Source organism: Sceloporus undulatus, chromosome 3 (genome assembly GCF_019175285.1).
Source record: "Sceloporus undulatus isolate JIND9_A2432 ecotype Alabama chromosome 3, SceUnd_v1.1, whole genome shotgun sequence".
NCBI classification, from domain to species: domain Eukaryota; kingdom Metazoa; phylum Chordata; class Lepidosauria; order Squamata; family Phrynosomatidae; genus Sceloporus; species Sceloporus undulatus.
Genome location: NC_056524.1, coordinates 35,993,010 through 36,019,743, shown reverse-complemented (window position 1 = coordinate 36,019,743; position 26,734 = coordinate 35,993,010). Strand labels below are relative to the sequence as shown.

Sequence of the window (26,734 nt, the reverse complement as noted above, 5' to 3'; positions counted from 1 at the left end):
TTTCTTTCTTTCTTGGCAATTGTTTCATCCTGGGAGTCATGTCATCAGCCTAGTGTGTTAGGAAGGCCGCACAGTCCTTCATCTTCCTGCATATCAGTTCTGCAGGGGAGAGGTCCACTATATATCCACTAATGTGACTGAGGTTTGTGATCAGTTAGTTACTGAGTAACTAGATGATGCCTTTAGAGTGTTTCCCAGTATCAAACAAGTAAAACAAGAACAACAATAAAAATCCCAAACTGTTAAGAAGAGCAACACTTGACAGCAAAGGCAACTGCCAATACTTGGCAGTTTTTCACTCTACCATTTTTATCCTACCAAAAATTTTAGAAGAATCCCTCTGGCCATTTCACTGCATGAGGGATGGTCTTTTTGCACTCCCTAAGGCTTATGGGTCTCATTTTCAAACAGAAAGTGTATGGACAATCATTTCTTATTTGAAAAAAAAAAGCCCCATCCATAATGAACAAAGCTCACACTGACTATTTTGAGGGGTTAAACAAAACAAAGCAAAACAATTTTAACCTCACAATTTTTTATGCATGGATTCAGGAACTCTGGGGAGCTGCAAAAATGGTTTTGAGGTCCACATGCTGCAGTGTCCCCATCCTTGCCTTACAGGAAAACAAATAAAAAACACTAAGGACCAAGAGATAAAATCACTTCTGCTGTGGCAATTGCAGCCCACATGTTTCAAGGCTAGGCAATACAAGCCACTACAAAGATTCCAAAAATCTTGCTTGGCTTTAAATTTGTGGAAGAGCAATCCATTCAGCATTCTGTGTGTATTATTGGCAATCACATGGCCAGCTTATCTCATGATACTGGTACTGGTATTCTTAACAGTTACCATGGTGGGGTGTTTTGGGGTGGGGTGTCCCCAATTTAAAATTTAAAATAAGCAGGAAAGTTTTAATAGTCTCTCTTTTTAAGAACAATGAAGGAATTTGTGATGGCTTGCCCATGCTGAAAGGAGTATCCCCCTTTCCATTCTAAAATACAGCCTGTGGGTTTCATTCAGTTTTCATATCACTCTTCCCTGCTCAATTTGGCTGCTTTCCTCCAGGCAGGAATTTTAAACTGGCCTGAAATTGAAAGCAAGTTCTAGACAGACGTGCCAACATCCTGCACATTTTCTGGAAGCTACAGTGGAGATGCCCTGTTAAAATTTCACTTACATATTATAGCCCAAATGGAAACATGGTAGGCTTCATTTTGTTCTTTCCTTCCCTAGAAGATGACACATAGGCACATGAAGACTCTAGGTTTCTACTAATTAGTATTACTCAGTAGTCATCTTTTTTTAAACAAATGTGCACATCTTCTCCTTTCTTTATGTCTGCCTGTGTTGGAAGCTGTTATGTATAAATATGCCTATACTAATCATGCTCCAGAGAGAGCCATTGGAGTGCTGCATTCAACACTGACCATATCAGAGCAATTGGTGTTTGTTCTGAACTATGATAGATTCCGGGTGGTGTGACCACAAATGTGCACTTTTGATGTTGTTTGCTCACTTTGATGTTTTTCAGTTCTATCCTTTCAGGGACAGATTGCAAGTGAGCATAAAAGTAAATTGAGCTCAGTTGGCACAGTCTTTCTGTCTGGATGCTGGATCCAGGGTTATTCAGTATTGCAAATGCTTCCCATTTCAAGCTGTGCCTCTCTCGTCCCTTTCATATTTTATTTCTTTAGCTGCTGAAATCAATTTTTTTAAAAGCCCAGCCCCAATGTGGAAGCTAATATTTCCCTCATGCTTTTCTTAGGTTTGGTCTTTTCTTTTCTTTTTTCCTTTTAATGTCATCAGCTAACATACAGCCAGCATTGTTTTTATTTTCATTTTCTTAAGCAACAAAAGCAACAGTAGCTCTCCCACAATCCAAACATCCCATTGTACACATTCTTCATATGAAATGCCAGATATGTTATCAACTGCCCAGATGAAAATCTTTTCGATTGGACTGCCAGCACGCTTGTCCATGAGAAGTACTGCTTAGGTCTTCTGCTATATCAGAGATTTCATAGCTTAAAAGAAAAACACTCTACAAAATGCTTTGCTATCCCTTTTTCCACCCATTCCTTGCCTCCTTTATTCTGCTTGGTTTTCTTTTCTTTTTTAAAAATTTGATTTGCACCAATTGCATTGGAAGTTGATTGCTTTTATTAGTTTTAATATTTTAATTAACAAAAAATGCACTAAGAAATAAACATGACATAACAATAAACACTGGGTATAGCAGAGTATTATTATCTACTGAGTATTGGCACCCTGTCTGATTGGTACTAGAGCTTTGCACTAGCCTGCTAGTATTTCACAGATTGGATTTGTTGGGAACTTGAACGGAAATGCTACAGATTCATCGAACTTTCAGCTTTCCACACTTTGTCATGTGTATTATATGGTAGGCCACAGAATTCAAATAAAACTATTCCTTTCATCAGCTTCATAGGATATTATCTCGGTAGCAAAATTTCAACAGCAAACATAATCACCCACATTTCAAAACTGATTAATAGTGCAGTCCTATGTAAGTCAAGTCTGATGTTATTCCCAATGAGATAAATGTGGAATACCTTCAGGAAGTTGGATACAGAACTGCAGCTAAAATCTAGATTTAACAATGCCAGCTGCTAAAATCAAAATGGAGTACCAGGTATAACTGATTTAAAGGTAGTGAGACTGTTATTTATAGTTAGTAAAATATTCTGAATGTTAATGAGTCCATTTTTGTTAAAATGTTATGTCCATGTCTTGTAAGCTTGTGAGCAGATGTTAGATGTACATTTAACTGTTGAGAATTTGTGTCTGACATTGTACTTATCAACTTTATACAAAGTGAACAACTGAATTGGCTAAACCCACTACTGTATTTGTTATATTGGGCTAAACCCAGTTTTAGTCTCAACTGGAGTAAATCCCATTGAAACAAATGGGATTTATTAGTATAATAAATAAATAAAACTAATATAAGTCCTGATAATTTAAAAGGCCTTCTCTGGTTGTGACTAAAATTGGATTTAGTGCATTCTATTGAGTATCCAAGTTAGCCTTACAGAATGGTTTAATGTTGGCTTAAGTGATTTATGAAAGAGGAATTAGACAAATTATGGGAAAATACATCTATTAGCTGTAACAGTTATACAGAACTTCCATGTTTATGAGCATTTGCATATGGGTTGCCATGGCAAATAATGGCTTTATTGAGCCATTGCTTTATTGAGCCATTGCATATTGAGTTGATTGCTTTTAGAACCAGCTAGTAGGTTTTGTGCAGAATGTTGGGTTACATGGATCCTCTGAACCAAAACTAGGCTTTCATCAGTTTTAGTAATGGACAACATCCATGGTCGTAGAGCTTGAAAGGGAAGTCGCTCACACATATTAGTATTGCTCCTATACGCACCCTCAAAAGTCCCCTATTCACAAGGGTTTCTCCATTTCCTTCAAGGAAGAGAACAGTTTTGTTCATTTCTGCCTTTATGTACAAAACTATCTCTTCCATTAAAATCAATAATGGAACTCTAGAGTGGGGTAGGATGCTCTGTTCAGTTCTTTGGAGCTCCTTTGTCTTCAAGGAATTATTGGACTGTGGAGTCCAATAACTGAGTGAGTGAGGTGTCACTTGGGGAAAATGCCTACAGTTAATATCTGGGAACCATATGTATATTCTTCCATTCCTCTGTGCTACATGTGTACTCACTGGGAAACCTAAAATAAATACACCATGGATGAATATATAGTACAGTATCCAACCTTAGCTAGATGCCAGAAAGTAGATTTTCCTGTAAAAAGCCTTCCCTTTAAAGTGAGCTAAAATTTCATTTTGGAGCACTACTAGCAGATTATAGTGTTAAAGGGTCTTTCTTGGCTTATACCTTGAAGGTACCTAGATGCTCGGAGAAGAAGTGCCATTTTGCCTAGAGAAGACAATGAAAGACATTGCCTTTCTTTTTTTCCTGTGTTGATGGCCCTGTGTCATTTTGCATCAGTTTGAAGCATTTTGGTGAAAAAACAGACTGATGACAATTCTTAACTTTACAGTTTAGGCACTTCATATGCTATTTGTACAAATAAACATTAAGTACTACTTGTCATTTTAAAAGGTTTTTTTTTTTTTTTTTTGGAAGATGTATTATCAAGTAGCACTTTTCAGATCTGGAGAAAATTACAACTTTTATATGATAAAATTAAAGCCATCCCATGTTGATCTTATTTTTTTGTGAAGTCTAATGGTATAAGAGGAACTTACAATTTTCTCCCTAAGGGCTGTAGTAATTGTGACTTTATACAAGACAAAGGTAGGTAGTATTAATGAATGCTGCTTAAGAGCCTGAAAAAATGTTTTTAAAACACAAATAATTGCTTCAGGTCTGTAAATGGACTCTATCAATTTGTCACCCTTTTGTTTGAGAGTTTCAAACTGTTGGCCTCATTGCCAGTAGGGACTCTGGTCACTAGAGAGGAGAGTTGACAATTATGGCTTAACTGAAAGCAGATGTCTTGAAAATTGTAATAAAATGCCATTAACCTCCAGATTTGACTAAGAACACTTTTCTGTTTATAAATTAATAAAAACAAATGAATCTTTCTTCTGATAAAAAAAACACAATACATTCAACCTGCCAGCCAGCCATTGTTCAATTTGTGTTTGTGCTGTGAATGTTAAAATTGTGCTGTCATGTGTGTGGAAACACTGCCCTATACGTAGTTTTTAAGCAGATAGAGGAAAAGACTAATATTATTTAGATTATGTGAGAGCCCTAATATAACTCAGGACATAAATTTCAGCCAGAAGTTCCCAAGAACCATGTAATTTTGATGTAGAGGAAAGAAACAAATGTAGTAATGTTTTTTTTAAAAAAATTGACTTTCAACTTTTTCTGGGGCGTGTCTCCATTTGCAGAAAGATTCAACAAAACTGAAAGTGCAGTATTTATTCAAATATTTTCTTATTTATTCAAATATTTTTATTTGAAAAATATTTATTCAAATATTTTCAAACAAAATAGTAAGAATCATTTTGACAGTGAATAGGAAGAAAAGCTAAGCTCTCTTGAGAGCATGAAATACAAACTGTAGTCCAATCAAAAGTCATTGTTTGAGTAAAGCAGAGGTCCTTAATGAGCTCATCAGAGTTCATTTGGGAGTAAATAAGCAAAGAATTGTGTTCTAAGGCTCACATGCAAAATTAAATCCCAGACTGACAGCCTTGAATTTCCTCAGTACTGGAGCTTAGCAGCATCCATATCACAAGTAATACTGATAGGCCAAGTGGAAACAGTTTTGACCTAAGCAGATACCGATTAAAAGGAAGAAAGCCAACATGGTACAGAAGTGTGAGTGTTGGACTAGAACTCGGGGAGACTAGGGTTCAAATCCCTGTTTAGCCATGGACACCAGACTTCCCCATCTGGAGAAGAAGGTAATGGCAAACTCCATCTGAACAAATCTTTCCAAGAAAACCTAAATTAGGGCCTTCATATGTTGGAAATGAATTGAAGGTACACAACAACAAGAAATTATTCCAAGGCATGGCAAACATTATCCAGGAAGTGGGTATCAAAATTCTCAAAAGGCCTAAGGCCATAATGTAGGTAATCCTCCAACATGCTGCTTCATTTGAAGCTATGATCAGGGTTAAAAACATTCATTCTAAATACTTCCAATAGTAATACAATTGTATAAATGACTAAAGACTAAATGAATTTCTGTTGTCAAGCCCAGATTTCTCTTTGTAGACTAATCATTTGCCTTTTAAATTGATTCATTATCTAAATTAAGAGACATATACATCTTATAGAAATGCAATCAAAGTGTCTTTTGAGAGTCTCAGAAGGCAAGTCCACCTTTAACATTTTTTCTGATTCCTTATTGCCAAAATCAATGCTTTTAAAAAAAAAGAATACACATCACTTTAATCAGAAAACCATCAATTTAAGTTGACCCACACTAATTAAGTAGCCATCAATTAACAATAATCAACTCACTTCTTAAAGCTTGTGGCCTCTTATTTCAATAAAAATCAATGCATGTTAAGAAAAAATTGGTTGATCCCAGATTTAGGCACTTATAACCAAGCTGAAGAGAATCTGCTCCTTTCTATGACATCCCCTTCAGCCCTATTGAAATAATACACAGAGAGTTAGGAACAGTATTGAATGACAGGAATGTGTGGGGGATGAGGGATTTCTGAGAAAATGTCCAAAGAAGGTCGCATCAAGCCATCCACTTCTGAACCCCCTTCGGCTAGTCTACATGTAAGTGTATTATGTGAATTGCTAATGAGTTTTGCATATTAGCATAGCTACAACATCTATACTTATGATTTTGAAGGAGAAGAAGCCAGATGGCTTCTCCTTTTGAGGAGGCCCTCAATCACGATGGTGACCTGTGCCCTCCTGAGGTAGGAGAGGTTCTGCCACCAGTACCATCCTCAACTTTTCTTCTGCCTTCCTTAATGTACAGCCTTAAATGATTCTTGGTTTGCACCATACATTAACACTTGAGGTTTTTAGTTGTCTGGCCCTGAGACTCCAGTTTTTGTGGGTCATCTCCAGGTGGGCGATGAGTGTGCAGATTTACCTGTTTCGAGGGGCTCAGCTCCAGGCAAGTAGAAAAGGCTGTGTGCAAATCTCCAGATCAGCTAGGATCCCGAACTGGCAGCCCTGTTAGCAGCTGAGATTTTGTGTGTGTGTCTGTGTGTAGCTGTTGCTTCGATGTTACTAAAATATTGAATTTAGCAATTAGAGGGACAAGAGTATGTGAAAAATAAAGCCAAATTCCCTATAAATATTTTCAGGATTCAAATTGCAGTGTAATAATAATGAAATATTCAATCTAAATTCTCATAGAGAGCTAGTCTTTGTGATTTAGAGGTACATTACATTTAGAGGCCAGTAGATGGCAATAGTAGATCAAGCTACTTGGGTATGAGAAGAAATGTAAAGGGGGCATGTTTTTCAACAGGAAGCATTCAATAATTTAAGATGTTTTAAAATATTTTTCATAGGCCAAAACGTGGGTTGATGAAAGAACATAAACAAAGCATTTTTGAAAAAAACTTTTTGCCCTGTGGCTTCAGGGGCAAGATAATGCACTGCACTAAATAAATAGCTGGTTTGAGGGAAATATTTCAAACTACCTCTTGTAATTTTAATTGTAAACTTTCAGCATTCCTTCACTGCATTTTTGTTCTAATGAGTCAAACAAAAGAAGAAAGATCTTTGTCTCCCTTTATAGATTTAGCCACTGCTGAATTCTCCTGTATTAAACTGCAGTGTGCCTTTCCTCTGTGTCTCTGAAGAATTTTTGCACGAAAATAGCATTTAATTACCTATTAAGTGGTGCCCCAGTCAATCCACCGTGGAAAGGTCAGAAAAATAACACCTTTCTGCTGTTATCTCACTCTCAGTGCAACTGAAAAAACGAGATGGAATACATGTCTCCAAGATAGCTCCATATAGAGCAAGATTTTTTTTTTAAAAAAAATAAGATTGCTTCAAATTTGGTACATGTTTTAACAGATATTGCAATGCAACCTTGTTTGTTCTTAGCCACTTTCGAGTTGACTTCGACTCATGGCAACCTTGTGAATGAGACATCGCCATGATCTTAACCTTGTACTTGATTATTTTTAGCTGATTGTGTTGCATTAACACATAGATATCCAGGAACCTATAATCTTTACGAAATCAAACAACTTCATTGAAAAAATAATTGAGAGGAATGTCCAAATGTGATTCTCTTCATTCTACACACATTTTCACAAATATGAAGGATAATTCAGTCACTGTGTAATCTGGCCTATTCTGGCCCTGAGAATGCTTACCATTGTTATTTTTAGCAAAAAAGGAAACCACATCATACATCTTTTTTGTTTTTCCTTTTGGTTAAACGGGGGGAATACACATGGAATCTGAGACAGCCCGCTCCTGTTTCTCTATAAACAAAAGTATTTGCCAGAAATATAAATGTGCCTTGCCACAAGCAACTGGTATTAAGTTTAAAGTGAGAGTCTAATCTAGCCAGATGGACATGGGGACTAGTTTCTTCTTTATTATTTGTTTATTATTTTCTTGTTTTCCCATTTCCAGTGCTATGCACTTAAAGAGGCATAAAGAACAGGATGTTAGAGTTCAGTACTACCTTGTGAAAGTGAACAATAAATATGCACTAAATAAGGAACAGTTTTGGTCTGGAGGTCTTAATTCTCTAGCACAATGCCGATCCACTGAGTTGCCCCATTTCTCTCTGCTCAGCTGGACCACGGGTTTACCATCAAGAGATCAGGGTCTTTGGACTACTACCAACAACCAGGAATGTATTGGATAAGGTATGAGATGGTACAGCTCCAACAGTCAGTGTTTCCATGGCAACGTGCTGGCAGTCTCCATTAACCAGTTCCTTCAGTGAATAAACATGTTTTTTTTTATTTGTTACCCAGTCCATATGCTGCTTTTTCGGTTTCGTTTTGATCTTGATTGAGATGCCACACCCCTTCATTTCCTCCCCTTTTCCCCCCCACCCATTATCCACACTGACATTGCAAGCTTTCTCTCCATTGCACATGCTCAGTATCAAGTTATCCCTAGAGTTAAAAGGACAGTGTATACAGAAAAACAAAATGGATGGGTTCAAGCAGGAGTATCTTTTTATGTTGATGGTCTTAAGGCATCTACTATCCTGTGCTTTTCTGTCCTGGACACGTAGCAACAGGATAGCAATACCTAGATATCCATGTATATATGTATGTATGTATATATATATTTATCTTGGAGATCTGAAATTATATACTGTCATTTTAAATTCTTCGCTCGCAACCACTACCCTTACGTTATAGACTGAACAATGCATTGACATAACATAGTAATTAGAAGCTTTTCTCCAGTTCAGTGAAATCTAATGCATTGTATGTGTGCTGATAAGCTTGTGTTTTCAAAGTATGCACATTTTTGTTACCCTTCTCCCTTAAAAAGAAAACCTGTAGATTTTTTTTTAATTTAAAAATTATATTGCATGGCTCTCCCTCTCTCTTTAGCATTTTTCCTAGAATGTACAGTGTTGATAGGATTGTGACTGTGAGTTAAATGGAAAGTGTGGGGTGATTCCTCCTGATGTTTTTTTTATTATTTAAAAGGTATAATTTGCCACAGAAATGAATGTTAAGCCTTTGCTACTTAAATCAATCACTGCTAATTTATCCAGTAACTATTTTGCATGTTTTACTTTTTATGTTCATTGGGTCTGGTTGTGAATATGTAATGAAGATTATCCAATGTATAACATTTAGAAGATATGGTCTTGGTGCTGAAAAAAAATGCAAATTTTACCTTCATTAGCACAACGGTGGCAGCAGTCATCACAAGCATTTACAGTAAATTAGCTATTTCCTTTCATGTAATTTAACTGAAATGCATGGATCAGACTGCAGTAGTCTAGGCAGAATTAGTATTTCTCCCATTATATTCAAACAGAAGTTTTTCTTTTAAATAAATCATACAGGGTACTTTGGTTTGGAATGAGGGATAGACATATTATATTTAAACCAATCCACCAGTTTAAAAATTCATCCATGTGCTAAATACTTTAAGTAAATACTTAAAGTAATACTTTCAGTATTTAGTATTTAAGTAAAAAAATCAACATTTTTTTTCTGATTGCATATCATTAATTACAGTTTTTAAAGTTTACTTGTTCAAAATATCTACATCTCTTCTGTTGCAAAACTTCTTGAGATAATTTACTCTGGCTGAAATCTAATTGCTAGACCCAACTAGACTAGATTGTTGAATGGCAGATTAACACTTCAGTAACTCATATTGGAGCTTGCCACCATTAGCCTGAGACCCAGCCGGGTCCAAGCCGTGCTCCACCAGCACTTTTTAGAAAGTCAGAAAGTTTTTCAACATCTAAAAAGTGCTTGTGGAATGCAGCTGGGACCTGGGCTGATGGCAGTTGGTGTTTCAGTGGCAATTTAGTGTGTGATAATCCCCGCCTCCATCCTGCATCCCAGCAGGATGGGAGGCTGGAGCTGGTTTAAAATGCTGAGTGATAAGCTCCATTGATTCATCACAGTGGTCTGGTCTGGACTGGGACTAGCAAATGGATTTTGCCCTATGTTTTTAAAATACAATAAAATAAAACAGTAATCCTAAATAGTCATCCCTACCTCCTGCCAGTCCCGTCTCTTGGGGCTCCTGATTTTTGCTCAAGACATTTGCAGACCAGAGAAGTTTACATGGCTCCCTTCGCAGATGCTTTGCAGTCCAGTTGTTACCCTGCAATTAAAAGTTTATTTTAAAGATAACACACTTGAATATGCATTTGAAAAATATGTGATATTGGCATTAGATGTAAAGAAAATGATTGTGCAATTAATGCCTTGTTCTCACAAGTATGCATCCTGACAATTACCTTCCATGAATGATGATAGCAATGTGATCATGGAACATTTAGAGTGAGTAAAGCAAAAGGAGGAGACTTAGCATTTCAAGGTAAGCATGTACTTAGACAAGACTTTGCAATATATCTGGAAATATTGCAGAAGTACCCAAAAGGAATTAACACAGCATGCTGACCACACAGTTACTGGTTTTTATCTATACATTGCATGTTTGGTCTTGAGAAACCATTACCAGTGGCTTCCCTCAGGATCTGCACACTGTGTTTGTACAAAGCTAACTAAACCACAAAAGAAACACCTTTGGTGTGATCTTCTTCTGGGTTTCAAAGTACAAGCAAACTGTGAGCAGCAGTGCCTCCCCCCCGCACATACATAAAGAAAGGGTTAAATACAGATGCCCTTGTTATGTAAATTGCATGTTAATTCTTATACAGAACTGTGTTCCATGGAAATTTATACCACAAAAGCACCAATGAACTTTGGCCATGACTCCACAAAGATAATCATTTTATGTCTCTGTGTCTAAAAGCTGCCAGGCTTTTCATGTTTTATGTGTTTGTTTCTTAAACCTAGCATTATGGTAAACCATGGTCTTTATAAAGTGTTGTAGCTAGTCTGGTCTAGATTTTCAAGTACACATAAGTGGTCATAAGCAGTTATAATAGCTCAACAAATAAAAAAGGACTTTGATATTTTAAGCAAGACCTTGTTCTCACAAGGAAACATAGCTCTCCTATAGTGAGTTGAGCCTTTAATCCATCTAATCCAGTACTGTATATGAGGCAGTTGGCTGGAAGGGACTCTTTGAGGTCACATGCAAAATCTTCCCCATCTTGTTTCCTGAGAGCCATCACTTGGTGATGGTCAGAATTCTCCTTTACTCTTGTGTTTGTAAATAAAACAGTCTTTACCTACATGGGAAAAATGTGTTCAAAGTAAGAGGTTCCACTAAGACAATTAAATCTAGTCATATAACTATTCACTAGACTGAGCCAGCATTACCATGCATTACTATAAATGGTTACTGTGCAGTTGGTACAAGCATGTAAATGTATTTTTAATAGGGAAAACTGACTACTTGGTCAACAATTTTTAAATTTTGCTGGCATTCTGCTATGAAAAACCTGGTCCATGACCTCTACTACCCAGGAATATGAAAGATTTCTTTCATAAAGAAGCTTCCCCTTTTCTTTTAATCTTCCTTTCATTATTGAAATTATTAGTCCTCTCACACTTAACTGGAATTTTATAGTTTCCTCAGAATCTCTGCAATACTATTCACCAAATTTCAAAATCAAAGCAAAACTGAGTAGATTGCACTTATTGAACTTTCTTCAGAATAGGAATCTATGTCAGGAAGAAAACATCTAGACTAGCCTGCCTTCCAACATACTTTCTGTGTTTAGCAGAGTGCTGTTTTGCCTAATATAGGAAGAATTTTAAACATTGCATTGCTTCCTGTAATTAAAACAGCACAACCAGGGAAACCATACCATTATGACATTTCTAAACATGTTGTTTTTAACACTTTAATAGATAACAGAAATGATTTTGTTCTGGTGTATCCAGTTGCCCATTTTTAAGAGAAGCAAGGATAATAGCAAGAAAACTCAACATGAGAAAAAATAGAAAAGACAATGAAGGTAACACTGTGTCCTCTTGAGAAAAAGAAATGACAGGATTTTTGTAACCTTTCACATTTTCAGTGTATTTCCTACACCTCACTGAGCAAGTATATATCAATATTTAACCATCCTTGAACAACTTTAACATATTTAACATCTGGATTTTAATGTCATTTTGACCTCATTCTGATAGTCTTGTTCTAGTGTTTTCATTTTAGTGAGGAAGAATATTAGATACAACTGTAGAATAGCAGTGACTTAAAAAAAAGAGTACCCTGAATATAAAAACAGCCATTCTGGATCAAATCAAATTCTGCTGACACAGTGGCCGATGAAATGCCTTCACAAAGCATCTGTATTTTGCTGTATCTTCTGTTAACTGATTTTGTCTAAAGCAAAACATGGAAAAGCTTTTTTTCTGTGTGGACAACAGCTTTTGGAAACCAGGGTGTGTTTTCTGTAGCACACAGATTCAGTGAGTTATAGTTCCATAATGTAAATTTTGCAAACTCCAGTCTGAAGTATAATAATGTAATATGGTAAACATAGGCAACACTATTACCTTCTCCCTGCTATATGGTAACAACAGCCACTGCATTGATTTATTTGTGGTGCATGGTGCACATAATGAGTATGGCAGACTCTTTTCATAGATCTAGTAGTGGATAGCATCTTTGGCTTCAGGCTACAAAACCTAAGAAAGTTTTGGTCAATTCACTGCCCAAGAATTCTCCATCTGTGGTGAATGTATAATTTTTGTGGACTCAGCAGTTCCAAAATTTCTTTGAGATTAAGAAATTGTATCAGATTAGGACAGGGATGTGTTTGAGTAAACCTCTTTCTGGAAGCTACTAAGCAGCTCTAGGGTCATCATCAGTTATTATTATTATTATTATTGTTTTGCTTATTCCAAATTAACTTCACACAAATATGAAACATATAACACCTCACTTGATATTAAACCCTTAGTCCACTGCAACATGTCTGCCATCACGTATTTAAGAAGATTGTCCAAATTTAAATTGTGCATAGTTGTTTAATGTTTTCATTGTCTGTAATTACTGTTTACATACAAACTGTTTATATACAAAGTGTGATATATCCTAGTAAATAAAAATTAAAAATTGTAATATATTAATTTGGGAGGGGCACTGTTATATGGATATTTTAGATCTAATTTGCACTACAGAAATAATGCAGCTTGACACCACTTTAACTGCCATGAGTCAATGCTGCAGAATCCTGGGATTTGTAATTTGTTGTGGCACCACAGCACTCTTACAGGGAAGTCTAAATGTCTCCAAAAACCACAAATCCCAGAATTCCATAGCATTGAACTGTTGCAGTTAAAGTGGTTTCAAACTGCATTATTTCTTCAGTGCAGATTAGACCTTGGAGAATGAACTGAGACTTGATTCTCCTTCTTCAGGGACCTTCCTTGAAAAAGTAAACCCTATAGCTGAGTTAGTAAAGAATCAAGTACCGGACCTTTTCGAAAAGCTGGTAACTGTCCCACTCTCGTGACATTATACTGATGTTCTGAAATTGACGCTAATGGCAATAGACTATAATGTACTATGGCTGTATTGGCCCACATGCTCTTATGTGATTGTAGTAGCACAAGGCCCATTATGCTTGTTCAGGAGTAGGAATCATGTGGCACTCCAGATGTTGTTTGACTGCAACTCTTAGCATTCTTCACCTTTGGCTGTGCTGGTTAGGGTTGCTGGGGGGTGCAGTTCAACATCTTCTACAGGGCTGAATGATTCATAAACCTGCAGATTTACAGATTGCATGCAGTTTTGCAAGGCATTAGCATAAGCAGTTGTGCTGCTGGGTCAGTTTTGCAACCAGTTGCACAAACTAGCCAAACTGTACCAGCAAGTATCTTTATGCCTCCAATATTAAATTGTATTTGTGCTTTTATCTATTACAGATGGATAGAATATTTTTAAAAATCATTGGAAAATAGTTGAAAAACATGTTTCTCAAATGTTGAGAAAAATCCTAGACTGATGAGAAATTTTGCAGTTTGGGATTTATTCTGTGCAAAATTTGCACATTGTTGTTTTGCTCAGAAGATGCTGTTTTCTGCAAGTGAAACAGGCTTTTCTGTGCAAAAAATATTTCTGCACTTAAATACTATTTTCTGCAGAAAACAACCATGTGCAAATTTTGTACAGGGAGAGTACCACAATGTAAAGTTTTCAAAGACGCAAATAGGAAGAAAATTGCTAGAAGTTGCTTCTTCAAACATAAATGAATTGCATCCTTATAAAGTATTCATAGTTAATGTAACAGTAGTGTAAAAATATATGCATGACGTGCCATGGTTGTCATTTTCTGGCTCTGCCAGCTGACTGTTTCTGAACTGCCAACAAACTGTAAAGACATCTGGAAGAATGGACAGACAGGTGTGTTATTGGCACCACCCACACTCCAGTTCTATATCTAATAGCAATAATAGATGTCCTAAGAGATAAAACATGCAGCAAAATTCCTGTGTTAATAAAAATGACTTTTTTGCTAGCTATTACACAACTAGCAATGAAACTAGAGCAATAGAAAATCACTTTCCATAAATCCAGTGATTAGCAACCTTGTAGAATAATAGCACCTTTCAGGGGGCATGTTTTGAGTCATGAGAATCACAGTATAGTAGCGTCTCAAAGAATGGCAATCATTATGACAAATCTTGTTGATATATGGGTCTTGCAGCCATGGTTGCTTTATGAAAGATATTTCAAATTCATTAGCACTAAACAATTAGATATGTGTTGCTAATTAGATATATAGAAATTAGCTTTATATTCCCTTTAAGATTTTCTAGGTTATTCCTTTTCCTTAAAACTTTCAGCAGTTCTGACCTCCAGATGAAATAATGGCTTCCTATTGCTCCCATCATAATATAATAGTGAGCTGGAATTTCTTGGACTCTGACTCATGAGTGTACTTTATAGTATCTTATTAATTATAAGGGATGTGTGGAAACCCATAAAGAACCAGATCAAGCATCACTGAGCATCTTGGTGTAAAACAGGTGGAAAGTTACAATATTACTAAAATCTCCTGAAACTGTATTTGCTAAGTATAGGAGGGATGTCATTATGTTCTCAAAAGTGCCTTTAAGTGAGTAAACTATTTTCAAAGAAACAGAGCATTAGTATGCACTACTGTTTCCATATAAATTTGTTGGATTCTATGATATTAAATTAGTCATGTACAAGGAATTCCAGTCTTTAGGGTACATTTTGAATGCAAGAGCACTTAATCCTTTGGTAGGTGACTTTCAGTTGTATGGTAGAATTCTTCATTGTCAAATATATTCACATAATTCAGTACTGGTGATCATGCATCTCTCCAGTATAAACCAGATGATATCCTGCAAACAAATTACCATGCAACATAAGGTGATCTTTCTGTGTGGATTAGCATAAAGAAAAACCTAAGTGGATGGCAACAACATGCACCATGTTTGAGTAATTTTAATGCAACACAACTGTAAGAAATTAGTCATGATCCACATTTGAGGAATCATTTACAGCTATGTTGGCTTTTATTCATTCCTGCACACAGCCAGTTGGTAATCAATTAGCCAGTAGTTTCAATATTTGCTAATAGGTCTTTCTGCTTTTCTTTCATTTTTCCATCTGGGGAATTGCACCCATAGTATGTACTTTCATATGAAGTATGTAGCTAGATACATCTGTAGAAGCCTTCATCTGCATGCACAGATACTTGGCTGGGTCAAGGCAATTGACTTCAGTAACACTAGCACAATGCCACTCTGGTGGCTTGATTGTAGTCTCCATATTTTCAATCAAGCTTTCCTTCTAAGGAAGGAAATCTTGTGAGTCTGGGATTAATATAAAAATGATGCGATGCGAGTCAGGCCTTTAAACAAACTCCTTTCAAGCATTAAAAAGATTTTAAAATGTAAATCTGTATGTCATAGGATAGTAATGTATGCCATGCTTTCCATTTGTTACAGAGAATTATATACTGTAAATGTTATATTTGTAACATGAATATGATCCCAAAAGTCTTCTGCTTCATATTAAAATATAATCATAAAGTTGCTTCTAAGGCAAAGCAATGCACAGAGCTTTGAAAATGGTCAAGTCTTTTCCAAGGATCAGCAATAAACAAAGGCCCTTTGGCAAACCGTAGCAATTGGATTTTAGCATCCTTATTTAAAATTATTGTTGTTTAAAACCCAAAGATGAACTTTTATTACCACTCTGTATTAGTGCTTTAAAGATTCTAGCCATAAAACTATTAGTGGAACAATTCAGCCTAACTGAATCCATTTGCTCTAGAAGCATTGTCCATCTTCTGCCTTTATTACATCATTTTTGAGCCCTGATTGCATTATTTTGGAGCATGGTTTGCTATAATATTAGCCTACTCTATCCTGATGGATTTTGTTTTCTTTAAAACATTCAATCTACAAATGCATCTCCATTCTGTAACCAGGATTGCAATATACCTGGTACATTTTGTAGAAGTAAAATAGTTGCCTATATCCCAAGAGAAAATTACACGTCTTTTGAAGTTAAAAAAAATCTCTTTATTGCATTATTTTTAAAGAGATCATTATGACAAAGAGAATGATTTCCAGCATTTCTGACTTAACACTTAGATTCATTTAGTTTTCAGTAGGTTTTAGCCTCCTTCACTCTCAAGTGGGTGTTTGCGGTCTAGAGGCTAAATCTTTATCCTGCTTTCAGATCACCTTATATTGAAGTGCCACCTAAATTAACTTAGTTAGGTACATGGACATGCTTAATCCCTGTGTTAAATTAGGCTATTTACAGTGACTTTGAAATTTCATGGTTGTAATTTAAGTAGCAGCACATATATTCAGGGAGGATGTAGAATATGGATATAGCTGGAGGCTGTTTTGATACTTTTGCTGCCACTGTCCCTACAGTTGGAAGAGACAAGCTGTTTCTTGAACCAAATATTGTTTGTCTCTTTGGCAATTGAATGTTTCTCTTGTGTAAAATCCAAAGATAAACTTTTATTACCACTTCGTTCTCCCTTTGTCTGGTTCTTCCCCAGGTATTAGGTATCTGGAACACTTATACTGGCTGAGGCCCGTAGATTACAAATTCCTTAGAAAGGATTTTTTTTAATGAGCAGAATATCAAAACAGCTGTCCCTCATAGTTTGTGAAATGAATATTTAGGAACATACACATATAAATACTACATACATAGATTACATCATCTTTCTGGAAACTCAGGTAGCTCTTCTTGCTGAAGACCATAATGTGTAGTTCTACACAGGAAGAAGGTTCAGAGTTGTGCTCTTTTCTGCGTATATCTCTTCCTTCTCTGTTGTTGTTAAGTGTCCTCTCATTGGCTTTGACTTATGGCAACTCCAGAAATGAGAGTCCCCAAAACACTATGTTATTAAAGCCCTACTAAGGACTTGCAAACTCAGGCCTGAAATCCTTATAATGATCTAAGGTTTTGACAGTGGTTGATGTTTTTTAATACACTGTTTTGAAAATATTGGCAAACAGTTAGCCCCCTCATGCGATCAAATCATTCTGAAACTTTACTTTTCCTGACAGAGTAGTGGCCTACTTTGAAAACAGAATAGCAGGGCCTGTGTGCATTTGCCTGAAACCTGAACCCATTACTTTAATGAAATAATAGAATCCAGAAGTGTAACATATCACGTGCACACACAGACATCACTGTATATGCTTGACGATGTTTTGCTGCCTCTTTAATAGTTGGGTTATGTTTTTTTCCCCTGAATATAGCTATGTTACGAATTAAATCCTGCAAAATTTAGGGAGGGGGAACCCATTTTGATTTGACTTGGACAGTTTTAGCTCCAGTATTGATGGAAAGGGAGGAATGTTAAACACATGGGAGCCAGATTTGCCACTATATACACAGCCTAATTTCATTTATTCTCATTTTATGCCCCTGTCAGACCACCGCTCTTGATAAGGAGAGGCAGGTTTTCCGACGAAGACGCAACCCGGATGTGAGGGAACGTTACAAGGCACAGCAAGCACCTCCTGAACTCAACTCCGAATCGGAAGACTATTCACCAAGTTCATCTGAGACTGTTCGCTCACCTAATTCACCCTTTTAATAAACCACTTCTGCTGAAGGTCTTGGCTTAACCCTTTGAGATTCTGAAAAAAAGTCCTCCAAACCCATGTGCAACTGTTTCATTTGATTTTTGTCTATATCAGTTGCTTGACGAAGGAAACAGAAAAAAGGGTGTTTACAGTATCTTTGTAATAATAATTTCCTAAATGACTGAAATGATCTTGTTCTCTGTCTAGATTGTGACTTGCTGCTAATATGATCCTCAAAGGGTTAAGACTATTTTGCTTTTTTAAAAAATATATATACATATACATATATATATATATATATAATTTTCAAAAGGGGATAGAAGCAATGAATGTTTTCATCATTTGAGCTAGGAGCTACTGTGTGTGGCTTAAGCATATGTTAACCCTCTGAGTGCATAAATTTAAATTACCTTGAAACCTGGAACTTTATCATCAACACTTATTTTCCTACAGCTCTTTATTTGGTCATCTGACCAAAGTGGTAAATAATTACAGGAGATGGGCATATATATATATATATATATATATATATATATATGGTTGTTTGCTTTTATGCATGGGTACAAAAAGTCACCCAATAGCAAGTGATACTTTTTTAAATGGGCGTAGTAATAAGTTACCTGCATTATTACTGGTAGCTGCTGGTGTCTCCTATGTCAGTGAGGCCATGAATCCACCCTGGGGTTTAGTTAGAACTTTAATGGCTATCCGAGGTACTGAACAAGTTTGGGGGATAAGGTTCAGCATCCCGGAGAGAATCGTTTATTAAAACCCAGGAGATTATCAGATGAGGGACGGGACAGGGACAGGAGCAAAACAGATCACAATCCTGTCCTTATCACAATTGCTCGAAAGGATATCATACATGTCGTGTTTATCTGGTGATTATCCTGTAAGTGAAGTGGAATTGTCCTGTCACTAGTATTAACGGATTATTCAGTTAATGAAAAATGAAGGGAAATGATGGAACAATTCCACCTCATTGATGGAACAATGACAGGATCAGCATGATGTTGTCAGAAAGTATTTCATGAGATTGCATCAATTGCACTTCAGTGTTAGGATAATAACTGGATAAGTGCAATGTCATATGAAAGTTCTTCGCACAATCATGCAATAAGGATGGGAAAAGGACGTACTTTTCCCTGTGTGATAATCTCCTCAGAGGAGAACCATTGCCCCAGTGACATGGAAGCTACCAGGCACTTCTTGTAGAGCTCACAAAGCTGGTTTGACCTCCAAGCTGGTTCTTAGGAAAATCTTGCTGGCTCTTAAATATTTTTGAATAACCTGCAACCTCCTCTTACGCTATTACATCTAGGGAGTCTAATAATTTCTAAGCTCATAAACTACCATTTTAAAATGGTAGTTGAGTTTTCCCCCCACTGGCAGTAGAACTGCCTAAGAACAAGATTCTGAGAGTGGTGTAGCAACTCAGCATTTCCGCCTGCAGTTCTCTGGTTGCAAAGCTATTTTTTGGGAGTCTGTTTGAAAAAGTACTCAACTTCTGTAGCATATAGAATTTTACTTTCTACTTATTTATGTGTTTTGGGTTGTTGTTGTTTTTTTACCTGCACAGAGGATACATTGGAAGACTACATATGGGAGGCAGCAATAAATATAATCAATTTTTAAGTACCATGGATTCTTTCTTCAGAGAATACTCTTGCGTTGCTCTTATGATGAGGAATTCTATTCACAGTGAGTGCAACAAAATGCTTTCAGAAGGAAATCATTATATTACAGAAACTGTACTTTAAGAAAGAAGATTTCCCAACATCAATAAAGTGTGATTTAAAAATCATGGAATAAATCCAGCATTAGTCCTACATAGAGGACTAGAAGCATCAGTTTTCAGTAGGTCTATTCTAAGGAGAACTAATGTGAAATTTATTCCTAAATGAATAGTGCTTTTTCCCCTAATACAGCATTCCCCAATCTGGTGGCCCAGGTGTGTTGAATTACAATACGGTGCACCAGATGCTGGCTGCGGATGATGACCCATACTTCTTGGATACACCAGAGTTAGAGAAAGCTGGCTTTGTGTGCTTGTATGAATACTGTTTCCCAGAGTTTAATGTGAAAGTTTAATGCATATGAAAGATAGCATGTAGGATAAAAATTCCAAAACTTTGTGTTAATTGGCATTTTGAAAATATAATTAAATGAAAGCCTTCGTCTTCACATAATTAAATGACATTTAACTTTTTGAAAATTTTGACTCCAAATGTAATGATGCTTGTAAAAACTGTATCTTTTCAGTCACTCCAACTGGGCTTTTTATTCTTGTAAAACTTCCTTTTTAGATATAATTCTGAATAAAGGATGTTGAAAACCATTTGATCCTGCAGACATTGGTGGAGTGCAATTCCCATCAGCCCTAGCCAGCTTAGCCAATGATGAGGGATTATGGGAGCTGCAGTCCAACAATATCTCTACTTTAGCAGAAATGTTAGATATTGAAATGAAATCTCACATTCAGGTTTTAGAAGTGTTGCCTTGATATTTGAGAGGCAAAATAACTAATGGGGGAGGAGGGCATTCTCAAAAGGCTGCAATCCTGTTCTCATTGGGGCTGTTTATAGTTAGTGGCAATTGTGCAGCCAAAACTCTGGCAAAGACTTGAGCCAAGAAAGTGCAAGACACTTGATTATATCATAATATCAAATACATTGGAGCCATTTCTGCCAAATTGCTTGCCAGTTTCATCACAGGCATTCATCTCAAAAGTGAGTTATACATAAGCTGAGTGCAAAGTTAGTTCATTTGAGATAGAGCACAGTGTGTAAGCACTAGAGTAGTTCTTACACACTCCTCCATTACATGATCTTTTATGAAAAAGCAGTGCTTTTGAGAATCAGTGCCAGTACAAGTCAGCGACTGCACTGAAAAGATGTGCAGGACCTATCCACATGGCTATGTGCAAGTCTACTTATCAACTTTTAGGCATGTGGGAGAAGGGAAGCAGTGAGCCTGAGGCTTATTTCCCCTACTCGGTGTATCAATGTGTAGTCAGACTCATAGAGCTTATAGAGCTGGCCAAGCATCAAAATCACATTGATAATTTTAATAATGCAAGAATTTATTGCACAATAGTATGGTTCAACTGTTTCAAACCTAATTCTTACAACAATTATTGACTGCTAAGTATTTTATGTGTGTGTGTGTGTGTTGCTTCTCTATGAACTTCATAAACAAAAATCTGAAGGTGCATCTAGCATCAGCAAATTATGAAATTTCCCTTAAGCAGTTTTGCTTATTCATCATTGGAGCTGTTTGTATATAGTTACTGTTTTAAAGACCAGTCCCCAGTTTCACATGTGATATGATCTGTATGCAAGAGCATGTGAGAAATCAGAGTAAAATAGGTAATAAAAAGGTTGAAGGTGCTTGTCTGATGCACTGGCAAACAATTGGTCCAATAAAATAATTCATAATTCCACAAATATATACATTTTTGTCCATTTCTTTTTGGTTTGCAACTGTCTCCCTACTTTGTCCTTAAGAACTGATGGTCTATATTTCTCCTGACTCTGATCTGTTTTTATGTGTTTTGTATTGAGACATCGGCATACACTTTTATTTTTATTATTCAACCAAGGCAAAATCATAGTTTAATCTAGACCGGTGAGAACGAAAACAGGAAAAGGAAGCTTCTTAGATTACAGCATCATGGGTAGGGATGAGAACTGAAAGTAATGGTTTCGATATCCCAAATCTTTTAGGCCCTGAGAATTTGTCAACTATTTTTGTTTCCACACTCACTGGTAGTTTGCTTAAAATGCATATGCAGCCAGGGGGCATCACAAGGTCAGTGAGAATAGCAAACATGGAGTTGCTTCACAACCAGCTGACAAGCTTTGAATCATTTTTATGAATATGTTCTGTGTTAGGGTGTCGGGGGAAAAAATGTAGTTTCAAAACCCTAAATGACAGATGAACCCTAATGGCTCTGAACAGGATCTTTTCCTGTTGCAGAAGGACAGTTATTGTTTGGATTTTTATTGAAGTTTTTCTTTGAGGACATAATCACACACATATTATTTACACATTGCAAGATATAATTTGTAATATATTTTTAAGGCAGCAAACTCTGGTTGTTAGTGGGCTAAATCCAATTGCTAATTCCAACTGGAGTAGGTTTATTGAAATAACAGGATTTTGGTAACACATAAGTGTTGATTTATCGTTCAGCAGCTGATGAAATGGGGAAAATCTAGTTGGAACTAACAATTGGATCTAGCCTACTATGTTCAATCAGTGGGTCTAATGTTAATTGGTGAAGGCAAATTCTTATTGATGGGTCTACAAATTAAATGCAGATCTCTTTATATTAGAAACTGTTTTGGCTGAAGTATGTTTGTGTAACAGGAAAGTGAAAACCAAATATTAAAGATGTCGCTTTCTTCTAATTACTGGTGGCTTTGTTAAAGTGAATGTTATCTTACAGTATCTTGGAAATAGACCCATATGTTTTACAAAATGCAAATTTATGTAAAAATAGGTAATTAAAAGATTATTAATCAACTAGATATTTTTAATTAGTTGACCTATGCTACTTGGAATACAAAGGAATCTACCCATCAGTATTTTATCACTGCCAAATATTCCTATAGAATGGTCAATAAGGTTTAGGAAATCCATTATAACTTGAATCACTGGTCCTTTGAAACAAATTAGACTTTGTACACATTGATGACTGAAAGAAACATTGATTTATGGCCAAAGGGTGTAGCCTGCAGGGCTGTGTGAGTGTTGTTATGACAAGTCACATAATATTCTTCCTGCTATAATAAATGCAATCCTGTGACGTAAAGTGCCATTAATAACATTCCTTCCTTGACTTTCCGTAGAGAAATTGGCACTTTGAAAGCAAAGACTTTCATTCATCTTAATTAAGGAATATGAGCTGTGAGAAAATAACGCCTAAACATGCTTTATATTATGGCTGTGCAGCATCATGTGAAATCTGTGTGAAGTCTTCCCACCACTTCCTTTTTTATTTTTTTGTGAAAGTAGGAATAACATTTTTAAAATGATATTGGAATCTCTTTCTTTCTTGCTCCGTATTATACCATTTACAGACAAAAATTCCATCAACATCATGTTTCCTGCTAATCCCATTCAAGAGTTTGATAGCTGGCTTATGTTTTATTGGCATTAACTGTATGAACTCTTTGAGAAGACACTTATGGCTTTTAATTTTCAAAATCCTTAAATGGGATGGTTCTCATCCTCTCACAAACCATGATTGTAATGATGATCATGACAATAGATTTGTAAATGAAGATACTCTGTGGAGATGCAATTGCAAATGAACATGCGCTCCTCCTTCTTCTTTCCACTCCATCCACTTACACCCTACCTTTCCCCCAAAATAGGAACTGAAGATATTTCAAAAAAATTAAAACAAATAAACATACCAAAAGATATCATATTGAAAGTTGGTTGAACAGTATACTTAAATAATGGTTGCATTTTGTTAGACAAATTCATACTGCACTTGATCTTAGCCAAGGATACTTACCTGGCAGAGAGATACCGTGATAATGAGAAATGCATAAAATTCCATTTTAACTGAAACATTTTTGCAACATTATAGAACAAGGATCAGTTGACCAGAGTTGTAGACTTTTTATTGGGCAAATGCAGTAAAACTACAGTATTAACATTGCATAGGGTTTCCTTTCTTAAGTCCTTTTTACATACAGTATATACATTTTCTACATCATTACTGAAATGTCAAGTGATTACTGTCATGTGTGAAAGCATCATTACAGAGCAAACTTCAGAGGGAGGTTTCATTTAACATCAAAGATAGTGGACATTGTAGTAAGTCAGAATCCTGTAGGACTCAGCTTTATCAGGAATGATGCAGCATGCTTGTAGATACACTGCTTGACTACTCCCATCTAAACATGGTTTGTTTATTGTGATGTCTGAACCTGGCATTATGATGTATCTGTAACAAACCAGAGCAATAAGCTTAAGACTGATTTGTTATGGAGGGCCGAAGCAAGACTGCTGACTTCAAATGTTGCAATAAGCAAACCATGGATAGAAGACTTTGTGATTTATTTTGCTGCTATACCTTATAGTAGAAGTGATCACATAGCTTATACTAGCATGCTGTATCATTCATTGGCATCTAATACAGTCAATAGATTGAATCTAGATGTACTCATATGTAGGGTAGACCCACTGAAATAAATGAGATTTTAGTTATCACAGTCAGAATCCAACTGAATGCATTTCAATAGAGACTATGTATGTCAGCTATTGTTCAAGTGTCACGTGAACGAGTGATATGTGCACATGTCTGAAGCAGCACTGCCATACTCATGCTGAATGAAACTTGAAGGAAAATATCTGAATTGAATACATGCCATTTTGCACTCATTGCAATATTTCATAGTCACTTAACCTCCAAAGTAAATCAGTGTTACTTACATTGAGAACTATAAACTGCCCATTACATTCTGATTCATTCTAAATACAGGAATCTGAATAAAACAGAATATTATTGATACCAGCAATCTATTTACAGAATATTAATTTGCCAATGCTTACCTACAAAAAACATTTTGATTACTTGTACTCAGAGGGTTAACACAAAAGCACAAGGCATGCAGATTACATTTGGTGTATTCAAACTGCTTTGCTGTTTTAGCCAGTGTGGTACGTTTTCTCTCTCTCTCTCTCTCTCTCTCTCTCTCTCTCTCTTTCTCTTTTTGTTCAGAACATTCCTGGAAACTTTCAAGTTCAAAATAACTTAAGTCATGATGTTTGAAGATTTCTATAACCACTTTTATTTTATTTTCTATTTTTTGCAAATATTATGCGTCATTAAGGCAGTGTAAGTCTATAGTTATACATTTGATTATTACTGCAAGTGATTCCAGATACCATTTTTTTAAAAAGTACTTAAACACAGAGTTTACTAAGGTGGCATAGGTTATCTTAGCCCAATCCTTTGCAGGTTTACACTTTTCTCGCAAGTAAATAGGCACAGGATTGCAGTTCAATATTGTCTTTTCCTATGGATAAACCTACAATATGTTTCCTTTTGAGAGAATCTTGAAAATCAGTTTTAAGGCTGGATAGGACTACTAGTTAGGGGGAAGCTATATCATTATATGCATTGTGTCAATCATCCTTGTAGATGAGACCTGTTCAAACTTCATATTTAAGGAACCTTTTCCTTCCTTGCCATTGTAGCAGAAACTTGTTAATGATCAACCAATACATAGATTTGCTTCAGACTGTTAGAGGGGAAAGTAAGACTTCAGTCATTGACAATGTTACTACTCTGCAAGTAGCCCTCATCTAATTTCAATGTGGTGCATAATACAACATGCAAAGCCAAATCTGTCAATAAAACTATTGGAAAAAAAGATAGTGGTTTTGTATTCAGTGAACATAGGGGGATTAGCACAAAGGCATCCAAAAGACCCTTGAGATATAGGCAGCACTTCAGCAAATAAAAATTGGGTTGGAAATTCATTTAAAAGAAAGCAAGATACATTGTGGATAAAGAAAAATTGGCTCAGGAGGGCTGCCTTGCTACCATATGACCACAGGTCAAGTACATTAAAGCACTGTTGTTTTTGCTGGCCTGCAGTATGTTTTTCTCTTGTATTTTCTTTAGATGGCCTGCTGGGACTGTCTTTCATATTTATTGCTGCTGCTATGGCTAAGGCCCTGTTGGTATTTCCATTATAAATGCCTATTCTCAAAGGCTGATCTTTCTTCCTTTTTTAATAGTATAAAAATGTGCCATGGGCAAATATCTGGCATGTAATTTCTCAGCCTAGAGTGATAGGCAAACTGACTTGCTCTTTTTGACATTTATGCTGTATAATATACAATAAGAACAGGACCAATGAGGTGAGGGAGTATTCTGAAGCCAATGTAAAAAGAAAGAAAGAAAGAATAGCTTTAGCTTTAGCTTTAACAATACTAACATATAAAACTCACAACTGAAAGCCTGCAAGACAATGCCTTTGAAACACATCCAAAGCTTGCAGCATATGGTCTCCAAATATCAGTACTGGGTTCCTTTGGGTTACTGGTCAATCACATTCCCAGTCTGCAAATGAAAATCAACCATCGACAGCATCTGCGCAGTTATCATGCCTGGTTTTCTGATTTCAAAGGGGCAGCCTATATATTGAATTTGGAAAGTACTATACAGGTACATGTAGGGTGGAACTTAGTTATAAGCACATATATGTTTACATCGATGTGCACACCTGCTTCCCCAGAATATATACAGCATTGATGGATCCCACAGAGCCAGCATGGAATAGTGGCTTGAGTGCTGACTGGAGAGGAGGGTTCCAATCCCTGCTCAGCCATGGAAACCTACTGGGAGCTCTGCAGACTGCCCCTAAGGGGTGGCCTGTGACGCCTTCAGCTGTGCCAGATCAGGGCCATCGCACGCCGTGGCCCCAATCTGGCCTTTCCAGGGTGTAAAAAGGAGCTGCAAAAAGTGGTTCCTTTTTGAATCCTGGAAAGGGCACAATAGCCATGGTGCTGTGGCTTTAAGGTGCTCCTTTAGCACTGTGTTGTGTAGATGCAGCACCAGAGGAGCCCTGTGA

General features: G+C 36.4%; 1 protein-coding gene across 1 annotated transcript in view; it reads left to right on the top strand.

Moving 5' to 3' along the window:
* Positions 1 to 25,611, top strand: part of DCLK1 (doublecortin like kinase 1) — a 340,507-nt gene extending 314,896 nt beyond the window's left edge. Inside the window, exon 21 of the mRNA XM_042457105.1 lies at positions 17,981 to 25,611. Coding sequence (XP_042313039.1) covers positions 17,981 to 18,145 — 165 coding nt within the window. The 3' untranslated portion in view covers positions 18,146 to 25,611. The remainder of the gene's footprint in view (positions 1 to 17,980) is intronic.
* Positions 25,612 to 26,734: the final 1,123 nt, after the last annotated feature.